This window comes from Rhinolophus sinicus, chromosome 15 (assembly GCF_057876585.1).
Source record: "Rhinolophus sinicus isolate RSI-liver-muscle chromosome 15, RSI-T2T, whole genome shotgun sequence".
Classification (NCBI taxonomy): Eukaryota; Metazoa; Chordata; class Mammalia; order Chiroptera; family Rhinolophidae; genus Rhinolophus; species Rhinolophus sinicus.
This window is the reverse complement of record NC_142515.1, coordinates 39,529,143-39,545,990: the sequence shown is the minus strand read 5'-3', so window position 1 is coordinate 39,545,990 and position 16,848 is coordinate 39,529,143. Positions and strand designations below refer to the sequence as shown.

At 41.9% G+C, this 16,848-nt stretch overlaps 1 protein-coding gene across 1 annotated transcript in view; it reads left to right on the top strand.

The window, feature by feature from the left end:
• Window positions 1–13,361, top strand: part of LOC109447443 (uncharacterized) — a 174,912-nt gene extending 161,551 nt beyond the window's left edge. The window contains exons 6-7 of the mRNA XM_088792650.1: window positions 1,348–1,497; window positions 11,232–13,361. Coding sequence (XP_088648776.1) covers window positions 1,348–1,439 — 92 coding nt within the window. The 3' untranslated portion in view covers window positions 1,440–1,497; window positions 11,232–13,361. The remainder of the gene's footprint in view (window positions 1–1,347; window positions 1,498–11,231) is intronic.
• Window positions 13,362–16,848: the final 3,487 nt, after the last annotated feature.

Genomic DNA, 16,848 nt, shown 5'->3' with positions numbered 1-16,848 from the left:
AACTGCTCCACCGTCCTTTGGAGAGCTTTGGCCGGCGCCATATCCTGCCGACTACGCCATGTGTCATGCGGGAGACCCTGCTCGCTGCGCCATTTGTCGTGCGGGGGACCCTGCTCGCTGCGCCATTTGTCATGTGGGACGGCCTGCGGGGTCTCTGCTCCCGCTCCCCATACAAGAACGCAGGATATGGTGAGGCCAAAAAGGAACACCCACGGAGCCATAGGTAGGGGAGTCATACCACTATATTCTCTCTGGCGGCACTATACTCTCACTGGAGGCTGGATACACACTGTCCGCAAACCGCCATCCACGCTTGCCAGCCCAGCCGCCATCTTCTTGCTAGCCCCATCCTTCTTCTCTCCTTCTCTCCTCTCTCATAGCCACAGCAGTTATATTGTGGCCAATGGCTCACTGGTTACAGCTGACGGCCAACTAGCCACAGCTGATGGCCATGCAATCTCAGTTGGCCATTTACTACCTGAGCCAGCACCTGTCTATGTGAGGCCGAGAGCCTGGAAACTACTCTCTGGGGCTCCGCCCCCACAACTCCCCACCTCCACTCCCCAAACTACTTACCTCCAACCCCCAGCTTCCCTAACCTCCACAACCCCCATTTTCCCAGCCTCAACCCCTCATACACTCCCCAGCCTCCACCCCTCAAGCTTCACTCCCAGTCTCTCCAACTTCTACCTCCCAGCCTCCCTACCCTCACTTCCCAGCCTTCCCACCTTCCATCACACACAGTTTCCCATCCTCCACCACCTATAGACTTCTCAGCCTCCACCACTTCCAGCCTCCCCTTTCTTCACCCCTCTGGCTTCACTACTGTAGCCTCCTCACCCACCACCTCCCAACCTTCCTACCCTCCACTTCCACCCATAGGGTCCCTACCCTCTATCCCCATTCTCTAACCTTCCATCCCCCTAGCCTCCTCGCCTACAACTCCCAGCTTCCCACCCTCTGCCGCCCCTAGCCTCCCCTCTCTCCACCAATCCCAGATTTCCACACTCAGCTCCCTGTAGCCTCCTCACCCTTCACCCCCTAGCCTACCTAGCCTACCTTCTTTCCTGGAACTGCTGCACTGTGGTTTGACCTTTCCACATCCTAATGCCACCATCAAAACTTAACCTACTCTATATTCTGTTATTTCAGGGTTCTTTCTAACTGAAAATCTGATCAATAAGTTCATGCTAGGTATAGATGGCTAATGATAGACCAATGTGTAACATTTCAACAAATAATTTTAAATAAAAAATACACACTGGTTATGTAAAATACAATACTTGTCCTAGAGGAAAGCAAAGATGAATGAGAAGTCACCTTGTCCTTCTTTCTCATTTTTTCTAGTCAAAATAACAAAAATGACATCATGCAGTGAAGTCATCCACTCAGTCTTGACTTCAAATGAATTTGACTCTTCAAAATTAAATCTACTTTGAAAGGACAATGGTCAACTACACTGAGGTTATTTGAAAGAATATGCTGCTAATTCTAAAGGTAAATTCCAAAAGAGATAACTGCTTTAATTGAAAAAGTATAGACTTTGGCACCTCTGGACAGATAGGAGCTCAAATCTAAGCTTGCGGGATGGCTAATATTAGGAAACTCAGTATATATTTCAAAGTTTCAGATTCCCCATCTACATAAAAGGGATGAAAATCACCTACCTCATAGGTTAAATAGGTAAGATTAAATGGCAGGGAGACAATTTTAAGCAAAGGCAGTATCTTAAATAAGTGTAAAGTCTGCCAAGAGTTAACCTTCTATTTTATCATTATTTCCTTGTACGTTCATTTACACAATAAAAAAGTGATATTCTTTATAGTTATGCCTCTGATAGGTGACCAACGACCTATATGTGGGCAATTTGCCACTGAACTGTACATTCAAAAAATCATTAACTCATCTGAAAACTCCCCACAGCTGCTCTCCTGTGGAATTATTTTGAGCCCACTAATATCAAATACTGTGGCTGGAAGGTGACAATAGAATGTCATCTTGTTGCAGTAGAATACCTACATTCCAGCTCTGCCCTGGGTGAATCCAGAAATGGGCAATTCTAGGCTTTCAAGTAGGAACCATACTCTTTTCATAGATGACTGAAGGCCAGGATACTGTAATCTATGCTTGTATTGAGGGGAGAATTTAGGCTTGGGGCTTTCAGATACATTCTTAATGATATGGGGGCTAATGGCTTTCAAAGACTTACGTGTGCAGCTTCTGGTCAAGATGGCAGAGTAGGTTAACACTGTGCTTGCCTTCTCCCATGACTACATTAAAATTACAACTAAACTACAGAACAACCATCATTGAGAACCACCTGAAGTCTAGCTGAACAGAAGTCCTATAACTAAGGACATATAAGGTCTTCCAATTAAATTCAAGAACTTATCCTAGAAAAAGTGCTCCATACCTCATTGCTGAGTATCACTATGGTCACCTTCAAAGTACTCCCCTTGGAAAGCTATGCACCTATGTCAGCTCCTCGTCTACCCTTCAAAGCAATTTTGGAACTCCTTTTCTGGAATGGCCATGAGGCCATTGATGGCCTTTGATGTCCTGAATGTCATCAAAATGTCTTTCATTCAGTATTTCCTTTATCTTCGGGTAAAAAAAGAAGTCACTAGGGGCCAGATCAGGTGAGTAGGGAGGGTGTTCCAATACAGTTATTTGTTTGCTGGCTAAAAACTCCCTCACAGACAGTGCTGTGTGAGCTGGTGCATTGTCTTGATGCAAGAGCCATGAATTGTTGGTGAAAAGTTCAGGTCATCTAACTTTTTCATGCAGCCTTTTCAGCACTTCCAAATAGTAAATTTGGTTAATTGTTTGTCCAGTTGGTACACATTCATAATGAATAAACCCACTGATATAAAAAAAAAACGTTAGCAACATCATGGCGACAAGTTCATGAACTTAATTATCAGACCTCATACAGAAGAAGCCACGTTGAGACTGGTAGGAGGGGTGGAGATGAGGAATGGGCTGTTCCCACACCCATGTGTGGCGATTAAAAATTGGGAGGAATATTTCAGATGTGGAAATCCCCACTGAGGAGAGAGGGGTCCCAGCCCAGACCAGCCTTCTCAGCCCGGAGTTCCAGTGTTGGGAAGAGAAGTCTCCATAACTTCTGACTCTGAAAATCAGCAGAGATTGTGGCTGAGTTAGATGAAGGGTGGCTGGAGTCCCAGGCGTTCTTCTTAAAGGACCCGTGCACAGACTTACTTGCTGACAGACTCACTCACTCTGAGCTCCAGTGCTGAAAGAGCAGTTCAAAAAGCTTTGGGGAGGAACTGAATTGTCTGGCCTCAAGGTGAGGGGTGGAGGGGCAGCTTACTCCCAGACAGAATTGCTGGCAAAAGCCATTGTTCCTTTGTTGAGCCCTTGCCACACCCAGCTTGCACACTCAGGTGGACACTATATCTGAGTCTCCATCAACCTATAACACCGTTCGCCCTACCCCTGATGATTCCGAAACCCCACCCAATTCAACTTGCATTCCCACCCAAGCTGTTTCCACTGGCTTTTCCATACAAACAGCATGTCTTGGCTCATCCTGTGGACTTTCCTAAAACCTTTCAATGGTTCAGAAACTCCAAATAAGTAGTATCTGGCCTTGGCAAGCCCCATACGCATTGCTAAGCAGCCCCAAGCCTGACACTAGCAGCATCTGGCCTCAATTCACAAACTTAGCCTCTCCCAGTCACCTCCAAGCTCAACACAAATGGCAACCATCTGCAGATCACTTTGTAGCTCATACCAAGTGGCCCTGGGCAGGGTACAGACAGCGGCTGACCTCGGACTGCACCAGAGTTCCTCCCCAAAGGCCCCAGAATCAACACACCCAGTAGCCAGGTTCAGAACACAGCAGAGCACCACCCAGCCACCTCCACAAATAACATACCCAAAGGGCAGACTGGCAGGCACCAGAGCCCCACTAAAGCAAATCTTGATCCATAGGGTCAGCTTCTGCATAACAACTCCTCCACTGTAGTCAGGACCAGTCCTCACAACCAGTCAACCTGAGAGTCAGTCCCTCCCATTGACATGCAAACAGTAGCCAAGTCTCAACTATATAACAGGAGACCACACACAACCCACACAAGGGACACATCTGGAACACCCAGCTCAGGTGACCAGGGAGACTGCATCACTAAGCCCCACAGCACACCTACTACATAAGGCCACTCTACCAAGACCAGGAGACATAGCAGTTCTACTTAATATGTAGAAACAGGCACAGGGAGGCAGCCAAAATGAGGAGACAAAGAAACATGTACCAAATGAAAGACCAGAACAAAGCTCCAGAAAAAGAACTAAATAAAATGAAGATAAGCAATCTACCAGATGCAGAGTTCAAAACAACACATGTAAGAATGCTCAGTGATCTCAGTGAGAACTTCAGCAAAGAGATAGGAAACATAAAAAAGAATCAGTCAGAAATGAAGAATACAATAACTGAAATCAAGAATACATTAGAGCGAATCAACAGTAGATTTGTTGAAGCAGAGGATTATCAGCAATTTAGAAGATAAGGTAGCAGAAAACACCCAATCAGAATAGCAAAAAGAAAGAAGAATCCAAAAAAATAAGGAGAGTTTAAGGGGCCTTTGGGGCAATATCAAGCATACCAATATTCACATCATAAATGTACCGGAAGGAGAAGAGAGAGAGCAAGGAAATGAAAACCTATTTAAAGAAATAATGACAGAAAACTTCCCTAACCTGGCAAAGGAAATAGATATACAAGCCCAGGAAGCACAAAGTCCCAAACAGGATGAACCCAAAGAGGACCACATCAAGACACATCATAATTCAAATGCCAGAGGTTAAAGACAAAGAGAGAATCTTAAAAGCAGCAAGAAAAAAGCAATTAGTTACCTACAAGGCAGTTCCCATAAGAGTGTCAGCTGATTTCTCAACAGAAACTTTACAGGTCAGAACGGATTGGCACAAACTGTTCAAAGTGATGAAAAGCAATGACTTACAAACAAAGATTACTCTAGCCAGCAAAGCTATCATTTAGAATGGAAGGAAAGATAAAGAGCTTCTCAGACAAGTGAAAGCTAAAGGAGTTCATCACCACTAAACCAATATTACAAGAAATGTTAAAGGAACTTCTTTAAGAAGAAGAAAAGAAAAAGCTCAAAAATATTAAAAACAATGGCAATAACTGTATATCAACAATTACTTTAAATGTAAATGGATTAAATGCACCATTTACATAAGGTGGCTGAATGGATAAGAAAACAAGACCCTTACGTATGCTGTCTACAAGAGACTCACTTCACTTTTAAAGGCACACACAGACTGAAAGTAAAGGGATAGAAAAAGGAATGTCATGAAAATAGAAATTAAAATAACAATACTTATACCAGACAAAATATACCTTTAAAAAAAGTCTATAACAAGAGACAAGGACTCAGTTATTCTACTCCTGGGTATTTATCCAAAGAAGCCCGAAACACTAGTTTGAAAAGACACATACATCTATATGTTCACTGCAGCATTATTTACAATAGCCAAGTTATGGGAGCAACCTAAATGTCCATCAATAGATGAATAGATAAATAAAAAGTAGTGCATATATACAATGGAATATTTCTCAGCCATAAAAAAGAATGAAATCTTACCATCTGCAACCACATGGATGGACCTAGAGGGTATTATGCTAAACGAAATAAGTAAGCCAGAGAAAGACAAATACCATAGGATTTCATTTATATGTGGAATCTTAAAAAAAGAAAAAAAGAAAATAAATAAACAAAACATAAACAATCTCATGTATACAGAGAACATTTTGATAGTTGCCAGATTGAGTGGTGGGGCAGATGAGTGAAAAAGGGAAAGAGATTAAGTACAAATTTGTAGTTACAAAATAGTCATAGGGATGTAATATATAGCATAGAGAATATAGTCAATAATATTGTAATAACTATTTATGGTGTCAGATGGGTACTAGATTTATCATGGTGATCACTTCCTTAGTTATATAAATGTCTAATCACTATCTTGTATACCTAAAACTAATATAATATTCTATGTCAACTCTAATTGAAAAATAAAAATTATTAAGATCATTAAAAATAAATTACCCCCCACCAACAGACTTTATGTGTGTGTGGGGGGTGGGGGTGCAGAGTGGAGGGCTGCTTTTCCAAGGCGTTCTAAGGCGCGCTGGTCCTCCTGTGTCATAATACGACCTGGAGAGTTTACTTGTGATCAGTGAAATCTGTTTGAATTCCATTTCACCCTCTTGTTATCTGGGGTCAAGTTGCTGAAAATTCTCAAGGTTCAGTTTCCACATTGGGAGAGGAATAATCACATCATGGGCTGTTATGAAAAATGACAGAGTGATTATGTGGTTAGAGGAAAAAATGAACCTGTTTAAAGCAGGGAGTACAGTTTCTGGCGTATAATAAGAACTCAGCAAATTCTGGTGTCCTTCTTTCCTCTAGTCCTAATTTCAGATTCAAGATTGATCTTACCTTTAGCTATGTAAATTTCCATCTACTGATAGAATTTTAGAGGTAACAGCAAATACCCAGAAAAAACAGTCCATCAATATGTGACTGGTTTATTGATTCCTTCCGACAGAGCCTCACCTGACTCACTCTCTTAATTTCGTTTAAAGCTCTGTGCATATGTCTCCTCCTCACATATATTTTCCCTGATGATCCCATCTAAAATAGCCCCCTGCATATCACCCTTTATCAAACCCTTACTCTGCTTACTTTTCTTCATAGTACTTATTGCTACTTCGAGTTGTATTATGTATGTTTTTGTGTATTCATTGCCTTCCCCCAGTAATATGTAAGCTCAGTAATGGCAGAGCATTTGTCCGTCTTGATCACAGCTATTCTCCCCGCCCAACATTTAGAACAGTGTCTGGATACATTTGAGAAGGGCTCGGTAAGTATTTGTTGAAGAAAGGCTGTTTTAAATCCCACAACCAGTTTTAATTTCCTTCCCTTAAAGCTTTATTTACAACAAAAACCTTCATTTATTAAGCATTTACTCAATCCCTCAACCTTTTATATGGATAATATAATTTAATCTTCTGAACATCCTCTATGAGATAGGAGCAATTATAACTCCCTAATATAGGTGAGAAAATGGAAGTTTAGAGATTAAGTAACTTAATGAAAGACAGAAGGGCAGATGGGACACACTCTAGGTTATTGATCTACAAAATCATCTGCATCTCCAATTTCTTTCCATCCCCTCCTGCTTCTATGCTTAAACTCTATTGTATTTTGAACTGCCTCTCTATTTCATGTCAAAATGCTAATACCTCTGGGGATGGGTAACATTAAACTGTTGTTGTCATTTACCCTCCCTGGTGCATGTCAACTAGGACATCTTAGAACCAGGACCCTGGTGTGTAAGCCTAATGATCTAGAACAGCACTTTGGCGAAGGTTACTCCCCCTTGTAAACATTCCACACCCAGAGCTGTCTTCCTCCTTAACCCTGCGGATGTTTTTCCTTTGCAATTTAGCATCTCCAAGACAGCACAGCTCTGGGGGTCGGTGGTTTGACAATACTTCCCCTGGTGTAAAAGAGGTCAATCAGACACAAGATGAGAAATTGAGAAATTGCCAGACTCTTTAGTTTGTTTGTTTTCTACAGTATCCTTTCTTCCTGCATTAGTGAGAGTGCAGGAAAAGGTGCTGGCTGGTTGGATTTGAATATCACTTCTGCAGTCACAGCCCTCAGTAGTTCTCCACAGGACAGGCCACAGTCAGCATGTCACTGTTATCACAGCTGACAGGACATAGATATTTAGCAAAAGGAAAGAACAAGAATAACAAGGTACCAGTTTAACTGTACAGGTAGGTAGGGTGGGAGACTGCTTCCATGTTGTAATTTGAGAGAGACAGCAGGCTACCTGTTTCAAAATGTTAGTCTTACGTCTTAGTTTGAGATTCCCCCATTAGTGTCATTTCACTTCCAGGAAGAGATTGTCTCCAGAAGTCTCCCTTGCTTGAGAAGGCAGAAAGGGCACATTAAGCCTGGATTAGCTAGCTGTTGCCATAGCAACTGGAAGCAAGGCCCTGGAGGGAATGAAACATTGGGCAGGTAAATTTTGATGAGGAGGGAAAGGGATAGAATGAGAGGCTAGATGAGGTGGCACCATAATTGGTAGCCCTGGGCAGCCATGGGGCAGTCATCTATAAAACAAAAAGTTACTACTCATTTTTAGTCAGGTGTAATCTGAGACTTTTTCATCACAAAGTTAGCCATTGCTTATGTGGAAATGGTTAGCTCTCATATTCTTTAACAGTACATGGTTATTTAAAATTCTTAGCCTTTGGCACCCTCTAGTCCATTGCCAAGACAAATATAATTTAATTTTTCCCAACAACAAAAAGTTAGAATCTACTTCCAGCCTTGTGTATGGAATACAAAGACAACTGGCCAGATACCAGGATCTTTGTTCTGTTCCGAGATATTTATCTGGGAAAACAGATTGTAGAAGGGACTAACTAGACTGTAGTTGATTTAAAAAAAGTGAATTTTACAAAAAGTCATTATCCTTCAAATGAAGGTTTCCAATGCAAAACTAAACCTTATAAACACAATATTTTAGAGCAGGGAAGATTCTTAAAGGTCTTCCAGTTCTATCTCCTTCTGTTACAAAGGAAAGTGCTGAGCGCCAAAGAGATTAATTATGTCCTCTCACCTCCTAATGACTCTGTCACTTCTAATTATTGCTAGAAAAAAAAACAACACAGGAATTCCCAACGCCCTCCATTTGTGGGCACTGAAAAATCAGTTTGCGTATCAGCAGGGAAAATCAGCATCAAGGCCAAAGATGTCCAATTTGTTCCTAATAAAAAAAATAAGTACTGACATGTATTGAGTACTTATAATGTGCTAGGAATGGAGCTAAATGCTTTATAACCTATGTCTCCCTTAACCTCCAAATAGTCCTGTGAGATATATTTACTCCATGTTACAGATAAGAATAGCAGAGCTGAGAGAAGCTAGGTAGCTTGTTTACTGTTGAAGAACTAGTAGGGGACAGACTCAAAGTCTGATAAGTCCTTGCTCCTTACCATAATATACTACTTCCACGTCTCACTTCCCTGGTAAGAAAACCAGAGGTCAATAATCAACTATATTCATGAACTTAATGCCTCTTTCTGACAACTAAAACCATCCCCAAGGAAAGTCATCCAACTGTAGCCAACTAACCAGACTCCTCAAGAACCTACTTTTTTGTAATTAACTGGTTTTGTGATAATAAATGTAAATCACATTCAATATGCAACATTTAAAAACACAGACAAAAATAAAGGAGAAAATTAAAATCTCCTGTAATTACACCAGGGGTTATATGCAGGGAAATTTTTTTTTTTTTTCTTCCATTTTAAAGACCACTATATTTCTTGCAAATATCAGCAATAGCCTTTAGCGTTTTCTACAGGTATCATTTAGCCTTAGGGAAATTCACTAGTGAACAACCACCATCAAAGAGTATTTACTCTTTAGTTCATTCATTTATTCAACTGAGATCTATTGCTTGAATGTCTCCTCTGTGCCAGGTGCTCTGCTAGTTGCTGGAACTCACTGACAGTTAAAGATGGGTTCTGGTCTTGGCCTCATGGAACCTACAGCCTATTTCTCTGAAAGACGTTTTCAGTGTACTTCACCGTAATTAGCCTCAAAAGATACTTTTAGTCTATATGCTCAATTGAAGTAATTATTTCCCTCATTGTGATGATAGAGGGGTGATATAAAGATAGGTCTTGTAGCCTCCTAACTGACACAGAACAGTAAAAAATTACTCAAAATAGAGGTTCTGATACCTTATCATGGCAAACATATCTCACAAGCTAGGATTTGGGGGATTTTCCCACCTTAAAGATTCTTCTTATCCAGGACGTAGATATTCCTTTGGTGCTAAGCTGGCAGCCTGACGTGTAGAGGGTATCAGGAATGGATGCTCGTGCTTGGAATTCCTTTAACATGGACACAATTTGCCAATAGTCAAACACTGTCGAGGTTGATTGAAATGTGTGAATAAAATGATTATAATTAACACACGATGGGGACTTCTCTCCTAAGAACAGTTGTTTGTGGGAGTGAGACTTCAGGAAGCCTAAAAGCTATGGGGATGGAGGAGACACTTCATGAGTCAGCCAGGGGCTCCCGTCTTACTTTCCTATGTCTTCTGTAACACATTGCCACAAGTTTATGGGCCTAAAGCAGCACACTTTTATCCTCTTGTACTTCTGGAGATCAGAAGTTTAAAATGGGTTTGCAGGACTGTGTTCCTTCTGGGGACTTGAGGGGAGAATCCGTTCTTGCCTTTCCAGCTTTTGGAGGCTGCCCATGCTCCTTAGCTCCTGGCCCTGCTCCCTCTGACCTCTGCTTCCATTATTACACCCCCTTCACCAAATGATGTCTTCCTGCATCCCTCTTATAAAGACCCTATGATTACATTGGGCCCACTCAGGTAGTCCACAACAATTTCACCATCTCAAGAACCTTAATTTAATCACATCTGTAAAGTCCCTTTTACCATGTATAGGGACCAGGTATGAGGGTATAGACATCTGGCTGGGGGGAGAGGGGGGTGCATTATTCAGCCCACCACAGGCGCTAAAGATAAACATGAATATTTCACATGTGTATCGAGCTGGGACTGTCTGCAAAAAGGGTTTGAGTCTTTCTCACATTCTTTTCTCTCTCCTCTCTCTACTACCCCGCTCCTATCCTTCCATTCAGCTCTGTCTGGATTCAAAGTCTGAGTCCTTTTTTCTGGGCTCTCTGTTCCTCCCACAGGCAGCAAGACGTTGGTGACAGAATTCTGTTCCAGCTACTCTTCCTTCCTTATTTATTTCAACATAAGCAACATTAGTGCATGAGAAGCCCAAGGACCTATTGCGTACAAAAGTGGATTTGTGCGCAAAACTACCTGCGTCAGACCCTGGAAAGGAGATAGTCACTGAACATTTATTTTAGTCATATAATTAATTGCATATTTCTGGTTGTTTAATTTTGGGGAGATGAGCCTAAGTATAGAGATCTGTTTAATTTTCAGAGGATAAAGCCAAGAACAAAGGTCTGTTCACTCTGGTATGTGGTCTCTAGGCATTTTGGTAACAAGCAAGCCAGGGGAAGAGCACTTCGATGCCGCTTGAGTCATACATTTGGCCAATTCCATAGGACGTAGAGAACCTAGAAAAAAATGTCATTGCTGACCTGTTTTGCCTTCCCATTTAGGTTGAAAGCTCCTTAGCAGAGGAGTCTACAGCAAAGATCAAAGATCATTACATCGATGTCAGTGGTGGTGGTGCCCCTGCAGAAGGAAAAGCATCCCCAAGCAGAAATGACAAATAGGAAACTCATTTGAGTATACTTCCCTTACCATTCCTCGTCCAAGAAAGACATCACTAATCAGCCAAGCACTGTTCCGCCGCAGAGCCTGGATCTGGCCTGAAAACCCTTCCCAACTGAATGTGCCAGCGAGCCACTGCCATTCAACAGAGCTGACAAATAAATGGAGCTCCGTCCGATGTCCCTGCATTAGTCAATGCTCTCCTGTTTCCAGGCATTAAGGAAAATTCCTCATACTGCAACCCAGCAAAAAAACACTCTGATGCCTAGAACACAACTTCAGTTCAATTTCTGGAGCTGGCAAAATCCTGGGAGAGACTGATTCAAAAATGAGGCAGATGCTTCCATCTCTCTATTTTCTGGCTGGAGACTTGGGGTGGGGGTGGGTTACTCCCATCTCATCTTAACTGTCTCCAGCTCCTCTTCTGGGATACTGGATAACGAGGCTTCTTCCCCTTTCCCTTCCATGGTACTTCTGTGCTTGAATTCCTGCATTAAATGTACATTCTTGCCCCCAATTTCTGCTTTTTCTTCCTTAATTATGTGCCTCTCCTCCTCTTTCTTCAAACCAGAATCCTGCTGGGCCCCCAAGAGCACTCTCCCCAGGGAGTACTTGGCAGTATTGTCAAACTCTTCAGAGGCAAGGAGGGAAAAGAAACGCAAGCTCATCCATCCCTGTCTCTTTTTTCACCTTGTGGTTTCCACTCACAATAAGCAGCCCTAGAGGTTATCAAACACCCCAACGTGCTTTGACAGCTATTCATCCATTAAAGCCTCTGATTGCCTGGCATAATTGCGGGCTGTACTCCTACTCTATGAACATGGCTCCTCAACTGCTCTCAGACACTGGCTTGCTTTTACATCAGGGCTTGCTAGGAAAGAGGTAAAAACACAACAGCTCATTCAAACAGCTCAGTGACAAGTGAGCCAGCCACATCAGAACATGGGAGGAGGGGAGAAACCCAGCATGTGCAACTGTGGGTTTGCTTTTTATTAAGAGAAAATGATTTGTGCAGATTACTCCCCCAAATTTTAGCTAGGATCACAGGGAGATCCTTTGCTCTGGACCAAAGCAAAATCCTTCTGGGGCCTGCAAAATCCTGGGAGAGCCCAAATCATAAAAGCAGATCTCCTGAGTCTCCCGAATTCATTTCAACGCCTGTCTCAGCCTCAATCAATAATCCAGCTGTACCCTCTGCAGCGAAGCACAGTCATTCAACCTTTGTGTCTGAGTCGCTGCCTTCAGAGGGGGCTTTTCAGCATGGATACAAGCCGACTGATTGCCTTCCTTGCAGGGTTCCCGCCTGGGAACGCCCACCTGAGCGCAGGCCCGGCAGAGTCAAACGCAGCAGCAGCCTACCGGGTCACGCCTCGGTGCCCAGGGGGCAAGCGGGTCACTGCGCGCACAGCATCTGCCGCACCCCCAGCGCTGGAAAGGGACCGAGACAGGGAACGCAGCCTGCAGCCGCCAGCCAGCCGAGAACCCCTGCCAGGCGGAGGCTGTGAACCTCTGTCAGGAGGACCCAAGGAGATGCTGCGAGGGCGCGCTGAGGACTTCCCGGCAGGGAGACCTCTGATTCAGCGGTCAATGGCAGAGGTGGGAGGGAGTCCAGAGCTCCAGGCTCCGCCCCTCACATGGTTATCGCTCCAAAGAGGCTAACGGGCCTCAGTTCACATTTAGAAAAACCCAGGTGCTAGATCTTAATTTTTTTTAATGTTATCATTTTTATTTTAAGAACTTAAAAAAAAAAGCTCAAGAGAATATAATGATGTACATACCTTCTAGCCAAAGTTGACCATTATTAACGTTTTGTAATATTTGTTTGAAGACTTCTTTTAAAAATACAAGCCAAGTTCAACACAAGATGGATGTCTCTTTTAGCACCTTTATCTTCCCTCCTTAGCCCCTTCCCCCTCCCTGAGAGGCAACGGCTTGAAAGAAATTAAAGCACTCGTCTCTAATCCTCTTGCAGGCTTTCACGTATAAATAAATAATATAGAGAATATATTAATATTAAGGGTGCATTTTATAATTTGTATCTTTCTGCGCTTCTATTCTGCAACTTGTTTGTTGTTGTTGTTTTTTTCCACTCCACACTGTGATGGTTTGTTCAGTGTAGAGATCTAGTTCACTCATTTTAACCAATGTATTGAGTGGGGTAATTTCTAAGCCCCACCTCGGTCTTAATACCAGGCCAATGGGTCTCAAGCTGCACATTAGAATCACCTGGGCCACTTTAAAAATGCAGATACCAGAGGCCCTGTTCTCAGAGATTCTGATTTCATTGGTCTAGAGTTAGGCCTGCACATTTGCCTTGGGATTCTGTGATTCCAGGGAAGAGAATTGTGGATGCCTGCTCTGCCTCTCCTGGTAGGTTAGAAGCAGTTTTACATCTTCCAACAGAATGATACCACCCATAATGAATTTGCTTAGGGATACACTCTGGATGGAACCTGCTTGAGGCTGTGTGTGAGGGATGGCAAGAGTCTCTCTCCCTTTATCTTACTGCTAAAACAGTGGTGTTTATGAGCGCTAGCGATCAGCATGCCCTCGCCTATGTTCCCTAACAGAAATGGAGATGTTGCTATTGAGAAGAGTATCAGGGAGATGACCCCATCAGGCAGGGGAAAAAACCTGAGAGAGTGGAGTGTGAAGGAAATCTGAATTACTTTCTCTTCTTCATGTTGTATCGCGTTTCGTCGAAAATAAGACCTAGCCGGACAGTTCTAACGCATCTTTTGGAGCAAAAATTAATATAAGACCCGGTCTTATTTTACTATAATGTAAGACTGGGTCTTATAATATAATATAATATAATATAATATAATATAATATAATATAATATAATATAATATATAATATAGTATATAACACTGAGTCTTATATTAATTTTTGCTCCAAAAGACACATTAGAGCTGATTGTCCAGCTAGGTCTTATTTTTGGGGAAATAGGGTAGCATAACAGGGAAGAACAGGTAATTCTGCAGAATATCTGTCAGACAACTACCCCTCCCCTTTCCCCAATTTTTATTTTTGCAAGGCTCAGCCTCCACAGAAAGGCATTTATTAAACTGCCATTTGTTGCTCCGCTAGAAAGAGGAATCAGAGAAACCTGGACCCTGCCCTCTACGGGTCACTTTTTGGGACAAAATTCAGGAACTAAGATGATTTTCATGGTATTTTATGACCTTGTCCTTTCTCTTTTCCCCATTCTTTATGTCTCGCCACAGAGGAAATAACCTGGAAGGCACCATGCAAGAAGATGCAGTTTAACTTTTTGTCTTGCTTTAATACATTCAGCAAATATTTACTGACTGCTTATCGGGTGCCAGCCATTGTTCTAGGTCATGGGGATCTCTTGGGTCCAACAATCAGAGACTTTTCCCTCTAGTTTGGGATATAGGCCAATGGACAGACAACTAAACAATACATATAAAAGATACAACAGTAGAGGGAAGCACAGAATGCTCTGGAAAGGCAGAGGAGGCTAGATGGAGCTAAAACAACTTAGTCTTGTGGTCTCAGGAATACTTTCTAGAATAACAGTTCTCAAACATGAGTGTGCATAGAATCACCTGGAAGTCCTGTTAAAACAGACTATTGGCCCTCACCCCTGAGATTCTAATTCAGTCGGTGTTGGGTCAAGCCTGAATGTTTGCGTTTCTAACCTGTTTCCAGGTGGTACTGATGCCACTGGTCTGGAGGCCACACTTGGAGAGCCACTTTTCTGGGGGAACCACCTTTGCTACTGAAAGTATGGTCTGTAGGCCCACAGCATTAAAACATGGACCTCACCTGGGAACCTGCTAGAAATGTGGAATATTAGGTCTCACCCCAGATCTACTGAGTCAGAATGATACCTGTGAACATTCAAGTTTGAGAAATAGTTCTCTGAACCACTGGTTCTCCAACATGGCTGCACATTGGAATCATCTGGGCAATGAAAACAACAGTGATGCCTATCGACTCCCAGAGATTCTGGTTTTATTGGGATAGGGTGTGAAAAGCTCCCCCAAGTGATGCTAATATGCAGCAAATTTTGAGAATCACAGGCCTAAGCAAAATGCAGCCTACGTAATAGTCCCACAAAGAAAAGCAGGAAGAGTGTTACTGAAAACAGAATGTGCACCAGTTTGCAGGCCCACCAACAGTGCAGTAAGTTTCCCTTTCTCCAAACCCTGGCCAATACTTGTTGTTTGTTGACTTATTGATGATAGCCATTCTGACAAGTGTGAGGTGATATCTCATTGTGGTTTTAACTTGCATTTCCCTGATGATTAGTGATATTGAGCATTTTTTCATGTCTATTGAAAACAGACAAGAGGACATCTGTATGTCCTCTTTGGAGAAATGTCTCTTTAGGTCCTCTTCCCATTTTTTGATTGGATTGTTTGTTTGTTGGTGTTGAGTTGTATGAGTTCTTTATAAACTTTGGATATTAACCTCTTACCGGATGTATCATTGGTGAGTATCTTTTCCTGTTCATTAGGTTGTCTTTTTGTTTTGTTGATGGCTTCCTTTGCTGTGCAAAAACTCTTTAGTTTTATGTAATCCCATTTCTTCATTTTTTCCTTTGTTTCCCTTGCCTGAAGAAACATATATGAAAAAATATTACTAAGAGCAATGTCAGAGTTTACTATCTATGTTTTCTTCTAAGACTTCTATGGTTTCTGGTCTTACATTTAAGTCCTTAATCTGTTTTGAGTTTGTTATTGCATGTGGTGTAAGAAAGTGGTCCAGTTTCATTTTTTTTTTTTTTTTTTTTTTTGCATGCATCTGTCTATGGAAAACAGTTTGGAGGTTCCTCAAAAAAATTAAAAATAGAAACTACCTGATGACCCAGCAATTCCATTTCTGGGTATTTATCTGAAGAAATCCAAAACACTAATTTGAAAAGAAATATGTACCTCTATTTTCACTGCAGAGCTATTTGCAATAGCCAAGATATGGAAGCAACCTAAGTACCCTCCAATAGAGAATTGGATAAAGAAGATGGTACATTTATGCAATGGAATGTTTACTCCTCCATTAAAAAAGAATGAAATGTTAACATCTGAGACAATATGGATTGACCTAGAGGGTATTGTGCTAAGTGAAGAAAGTCAGACAGAGAAAGGCCAATGCCATATGAGCTCACCTATATGTGAAATCTGAAAAACAAAATAAATGAAGAAACAATAGATACAGAGAAAAAACTGATGGTTGCCCAGGTGGGAGGGGATTGGGAGGCAGTGAAAAAGGTGAAAGAATTAGGAAGTACAAATTGGCAGTTACAAAATAGTCACAGGGATATAAAATAAAGTATAGGGAAATGTAATCAATAATATGGTAATAACTATGTATAGTGCCTGGTGGGTACTAGACTAATTGGGTGATCACTTCATAAATTATATAAATGTGTAACCACTATGCTGCATAGCTGAAACTAATATAAAATAATATTGAATGTCAACTGTAATTGAAAAATAATTTTAAAAAAAAACAAAAAAACAGAATGTGCAA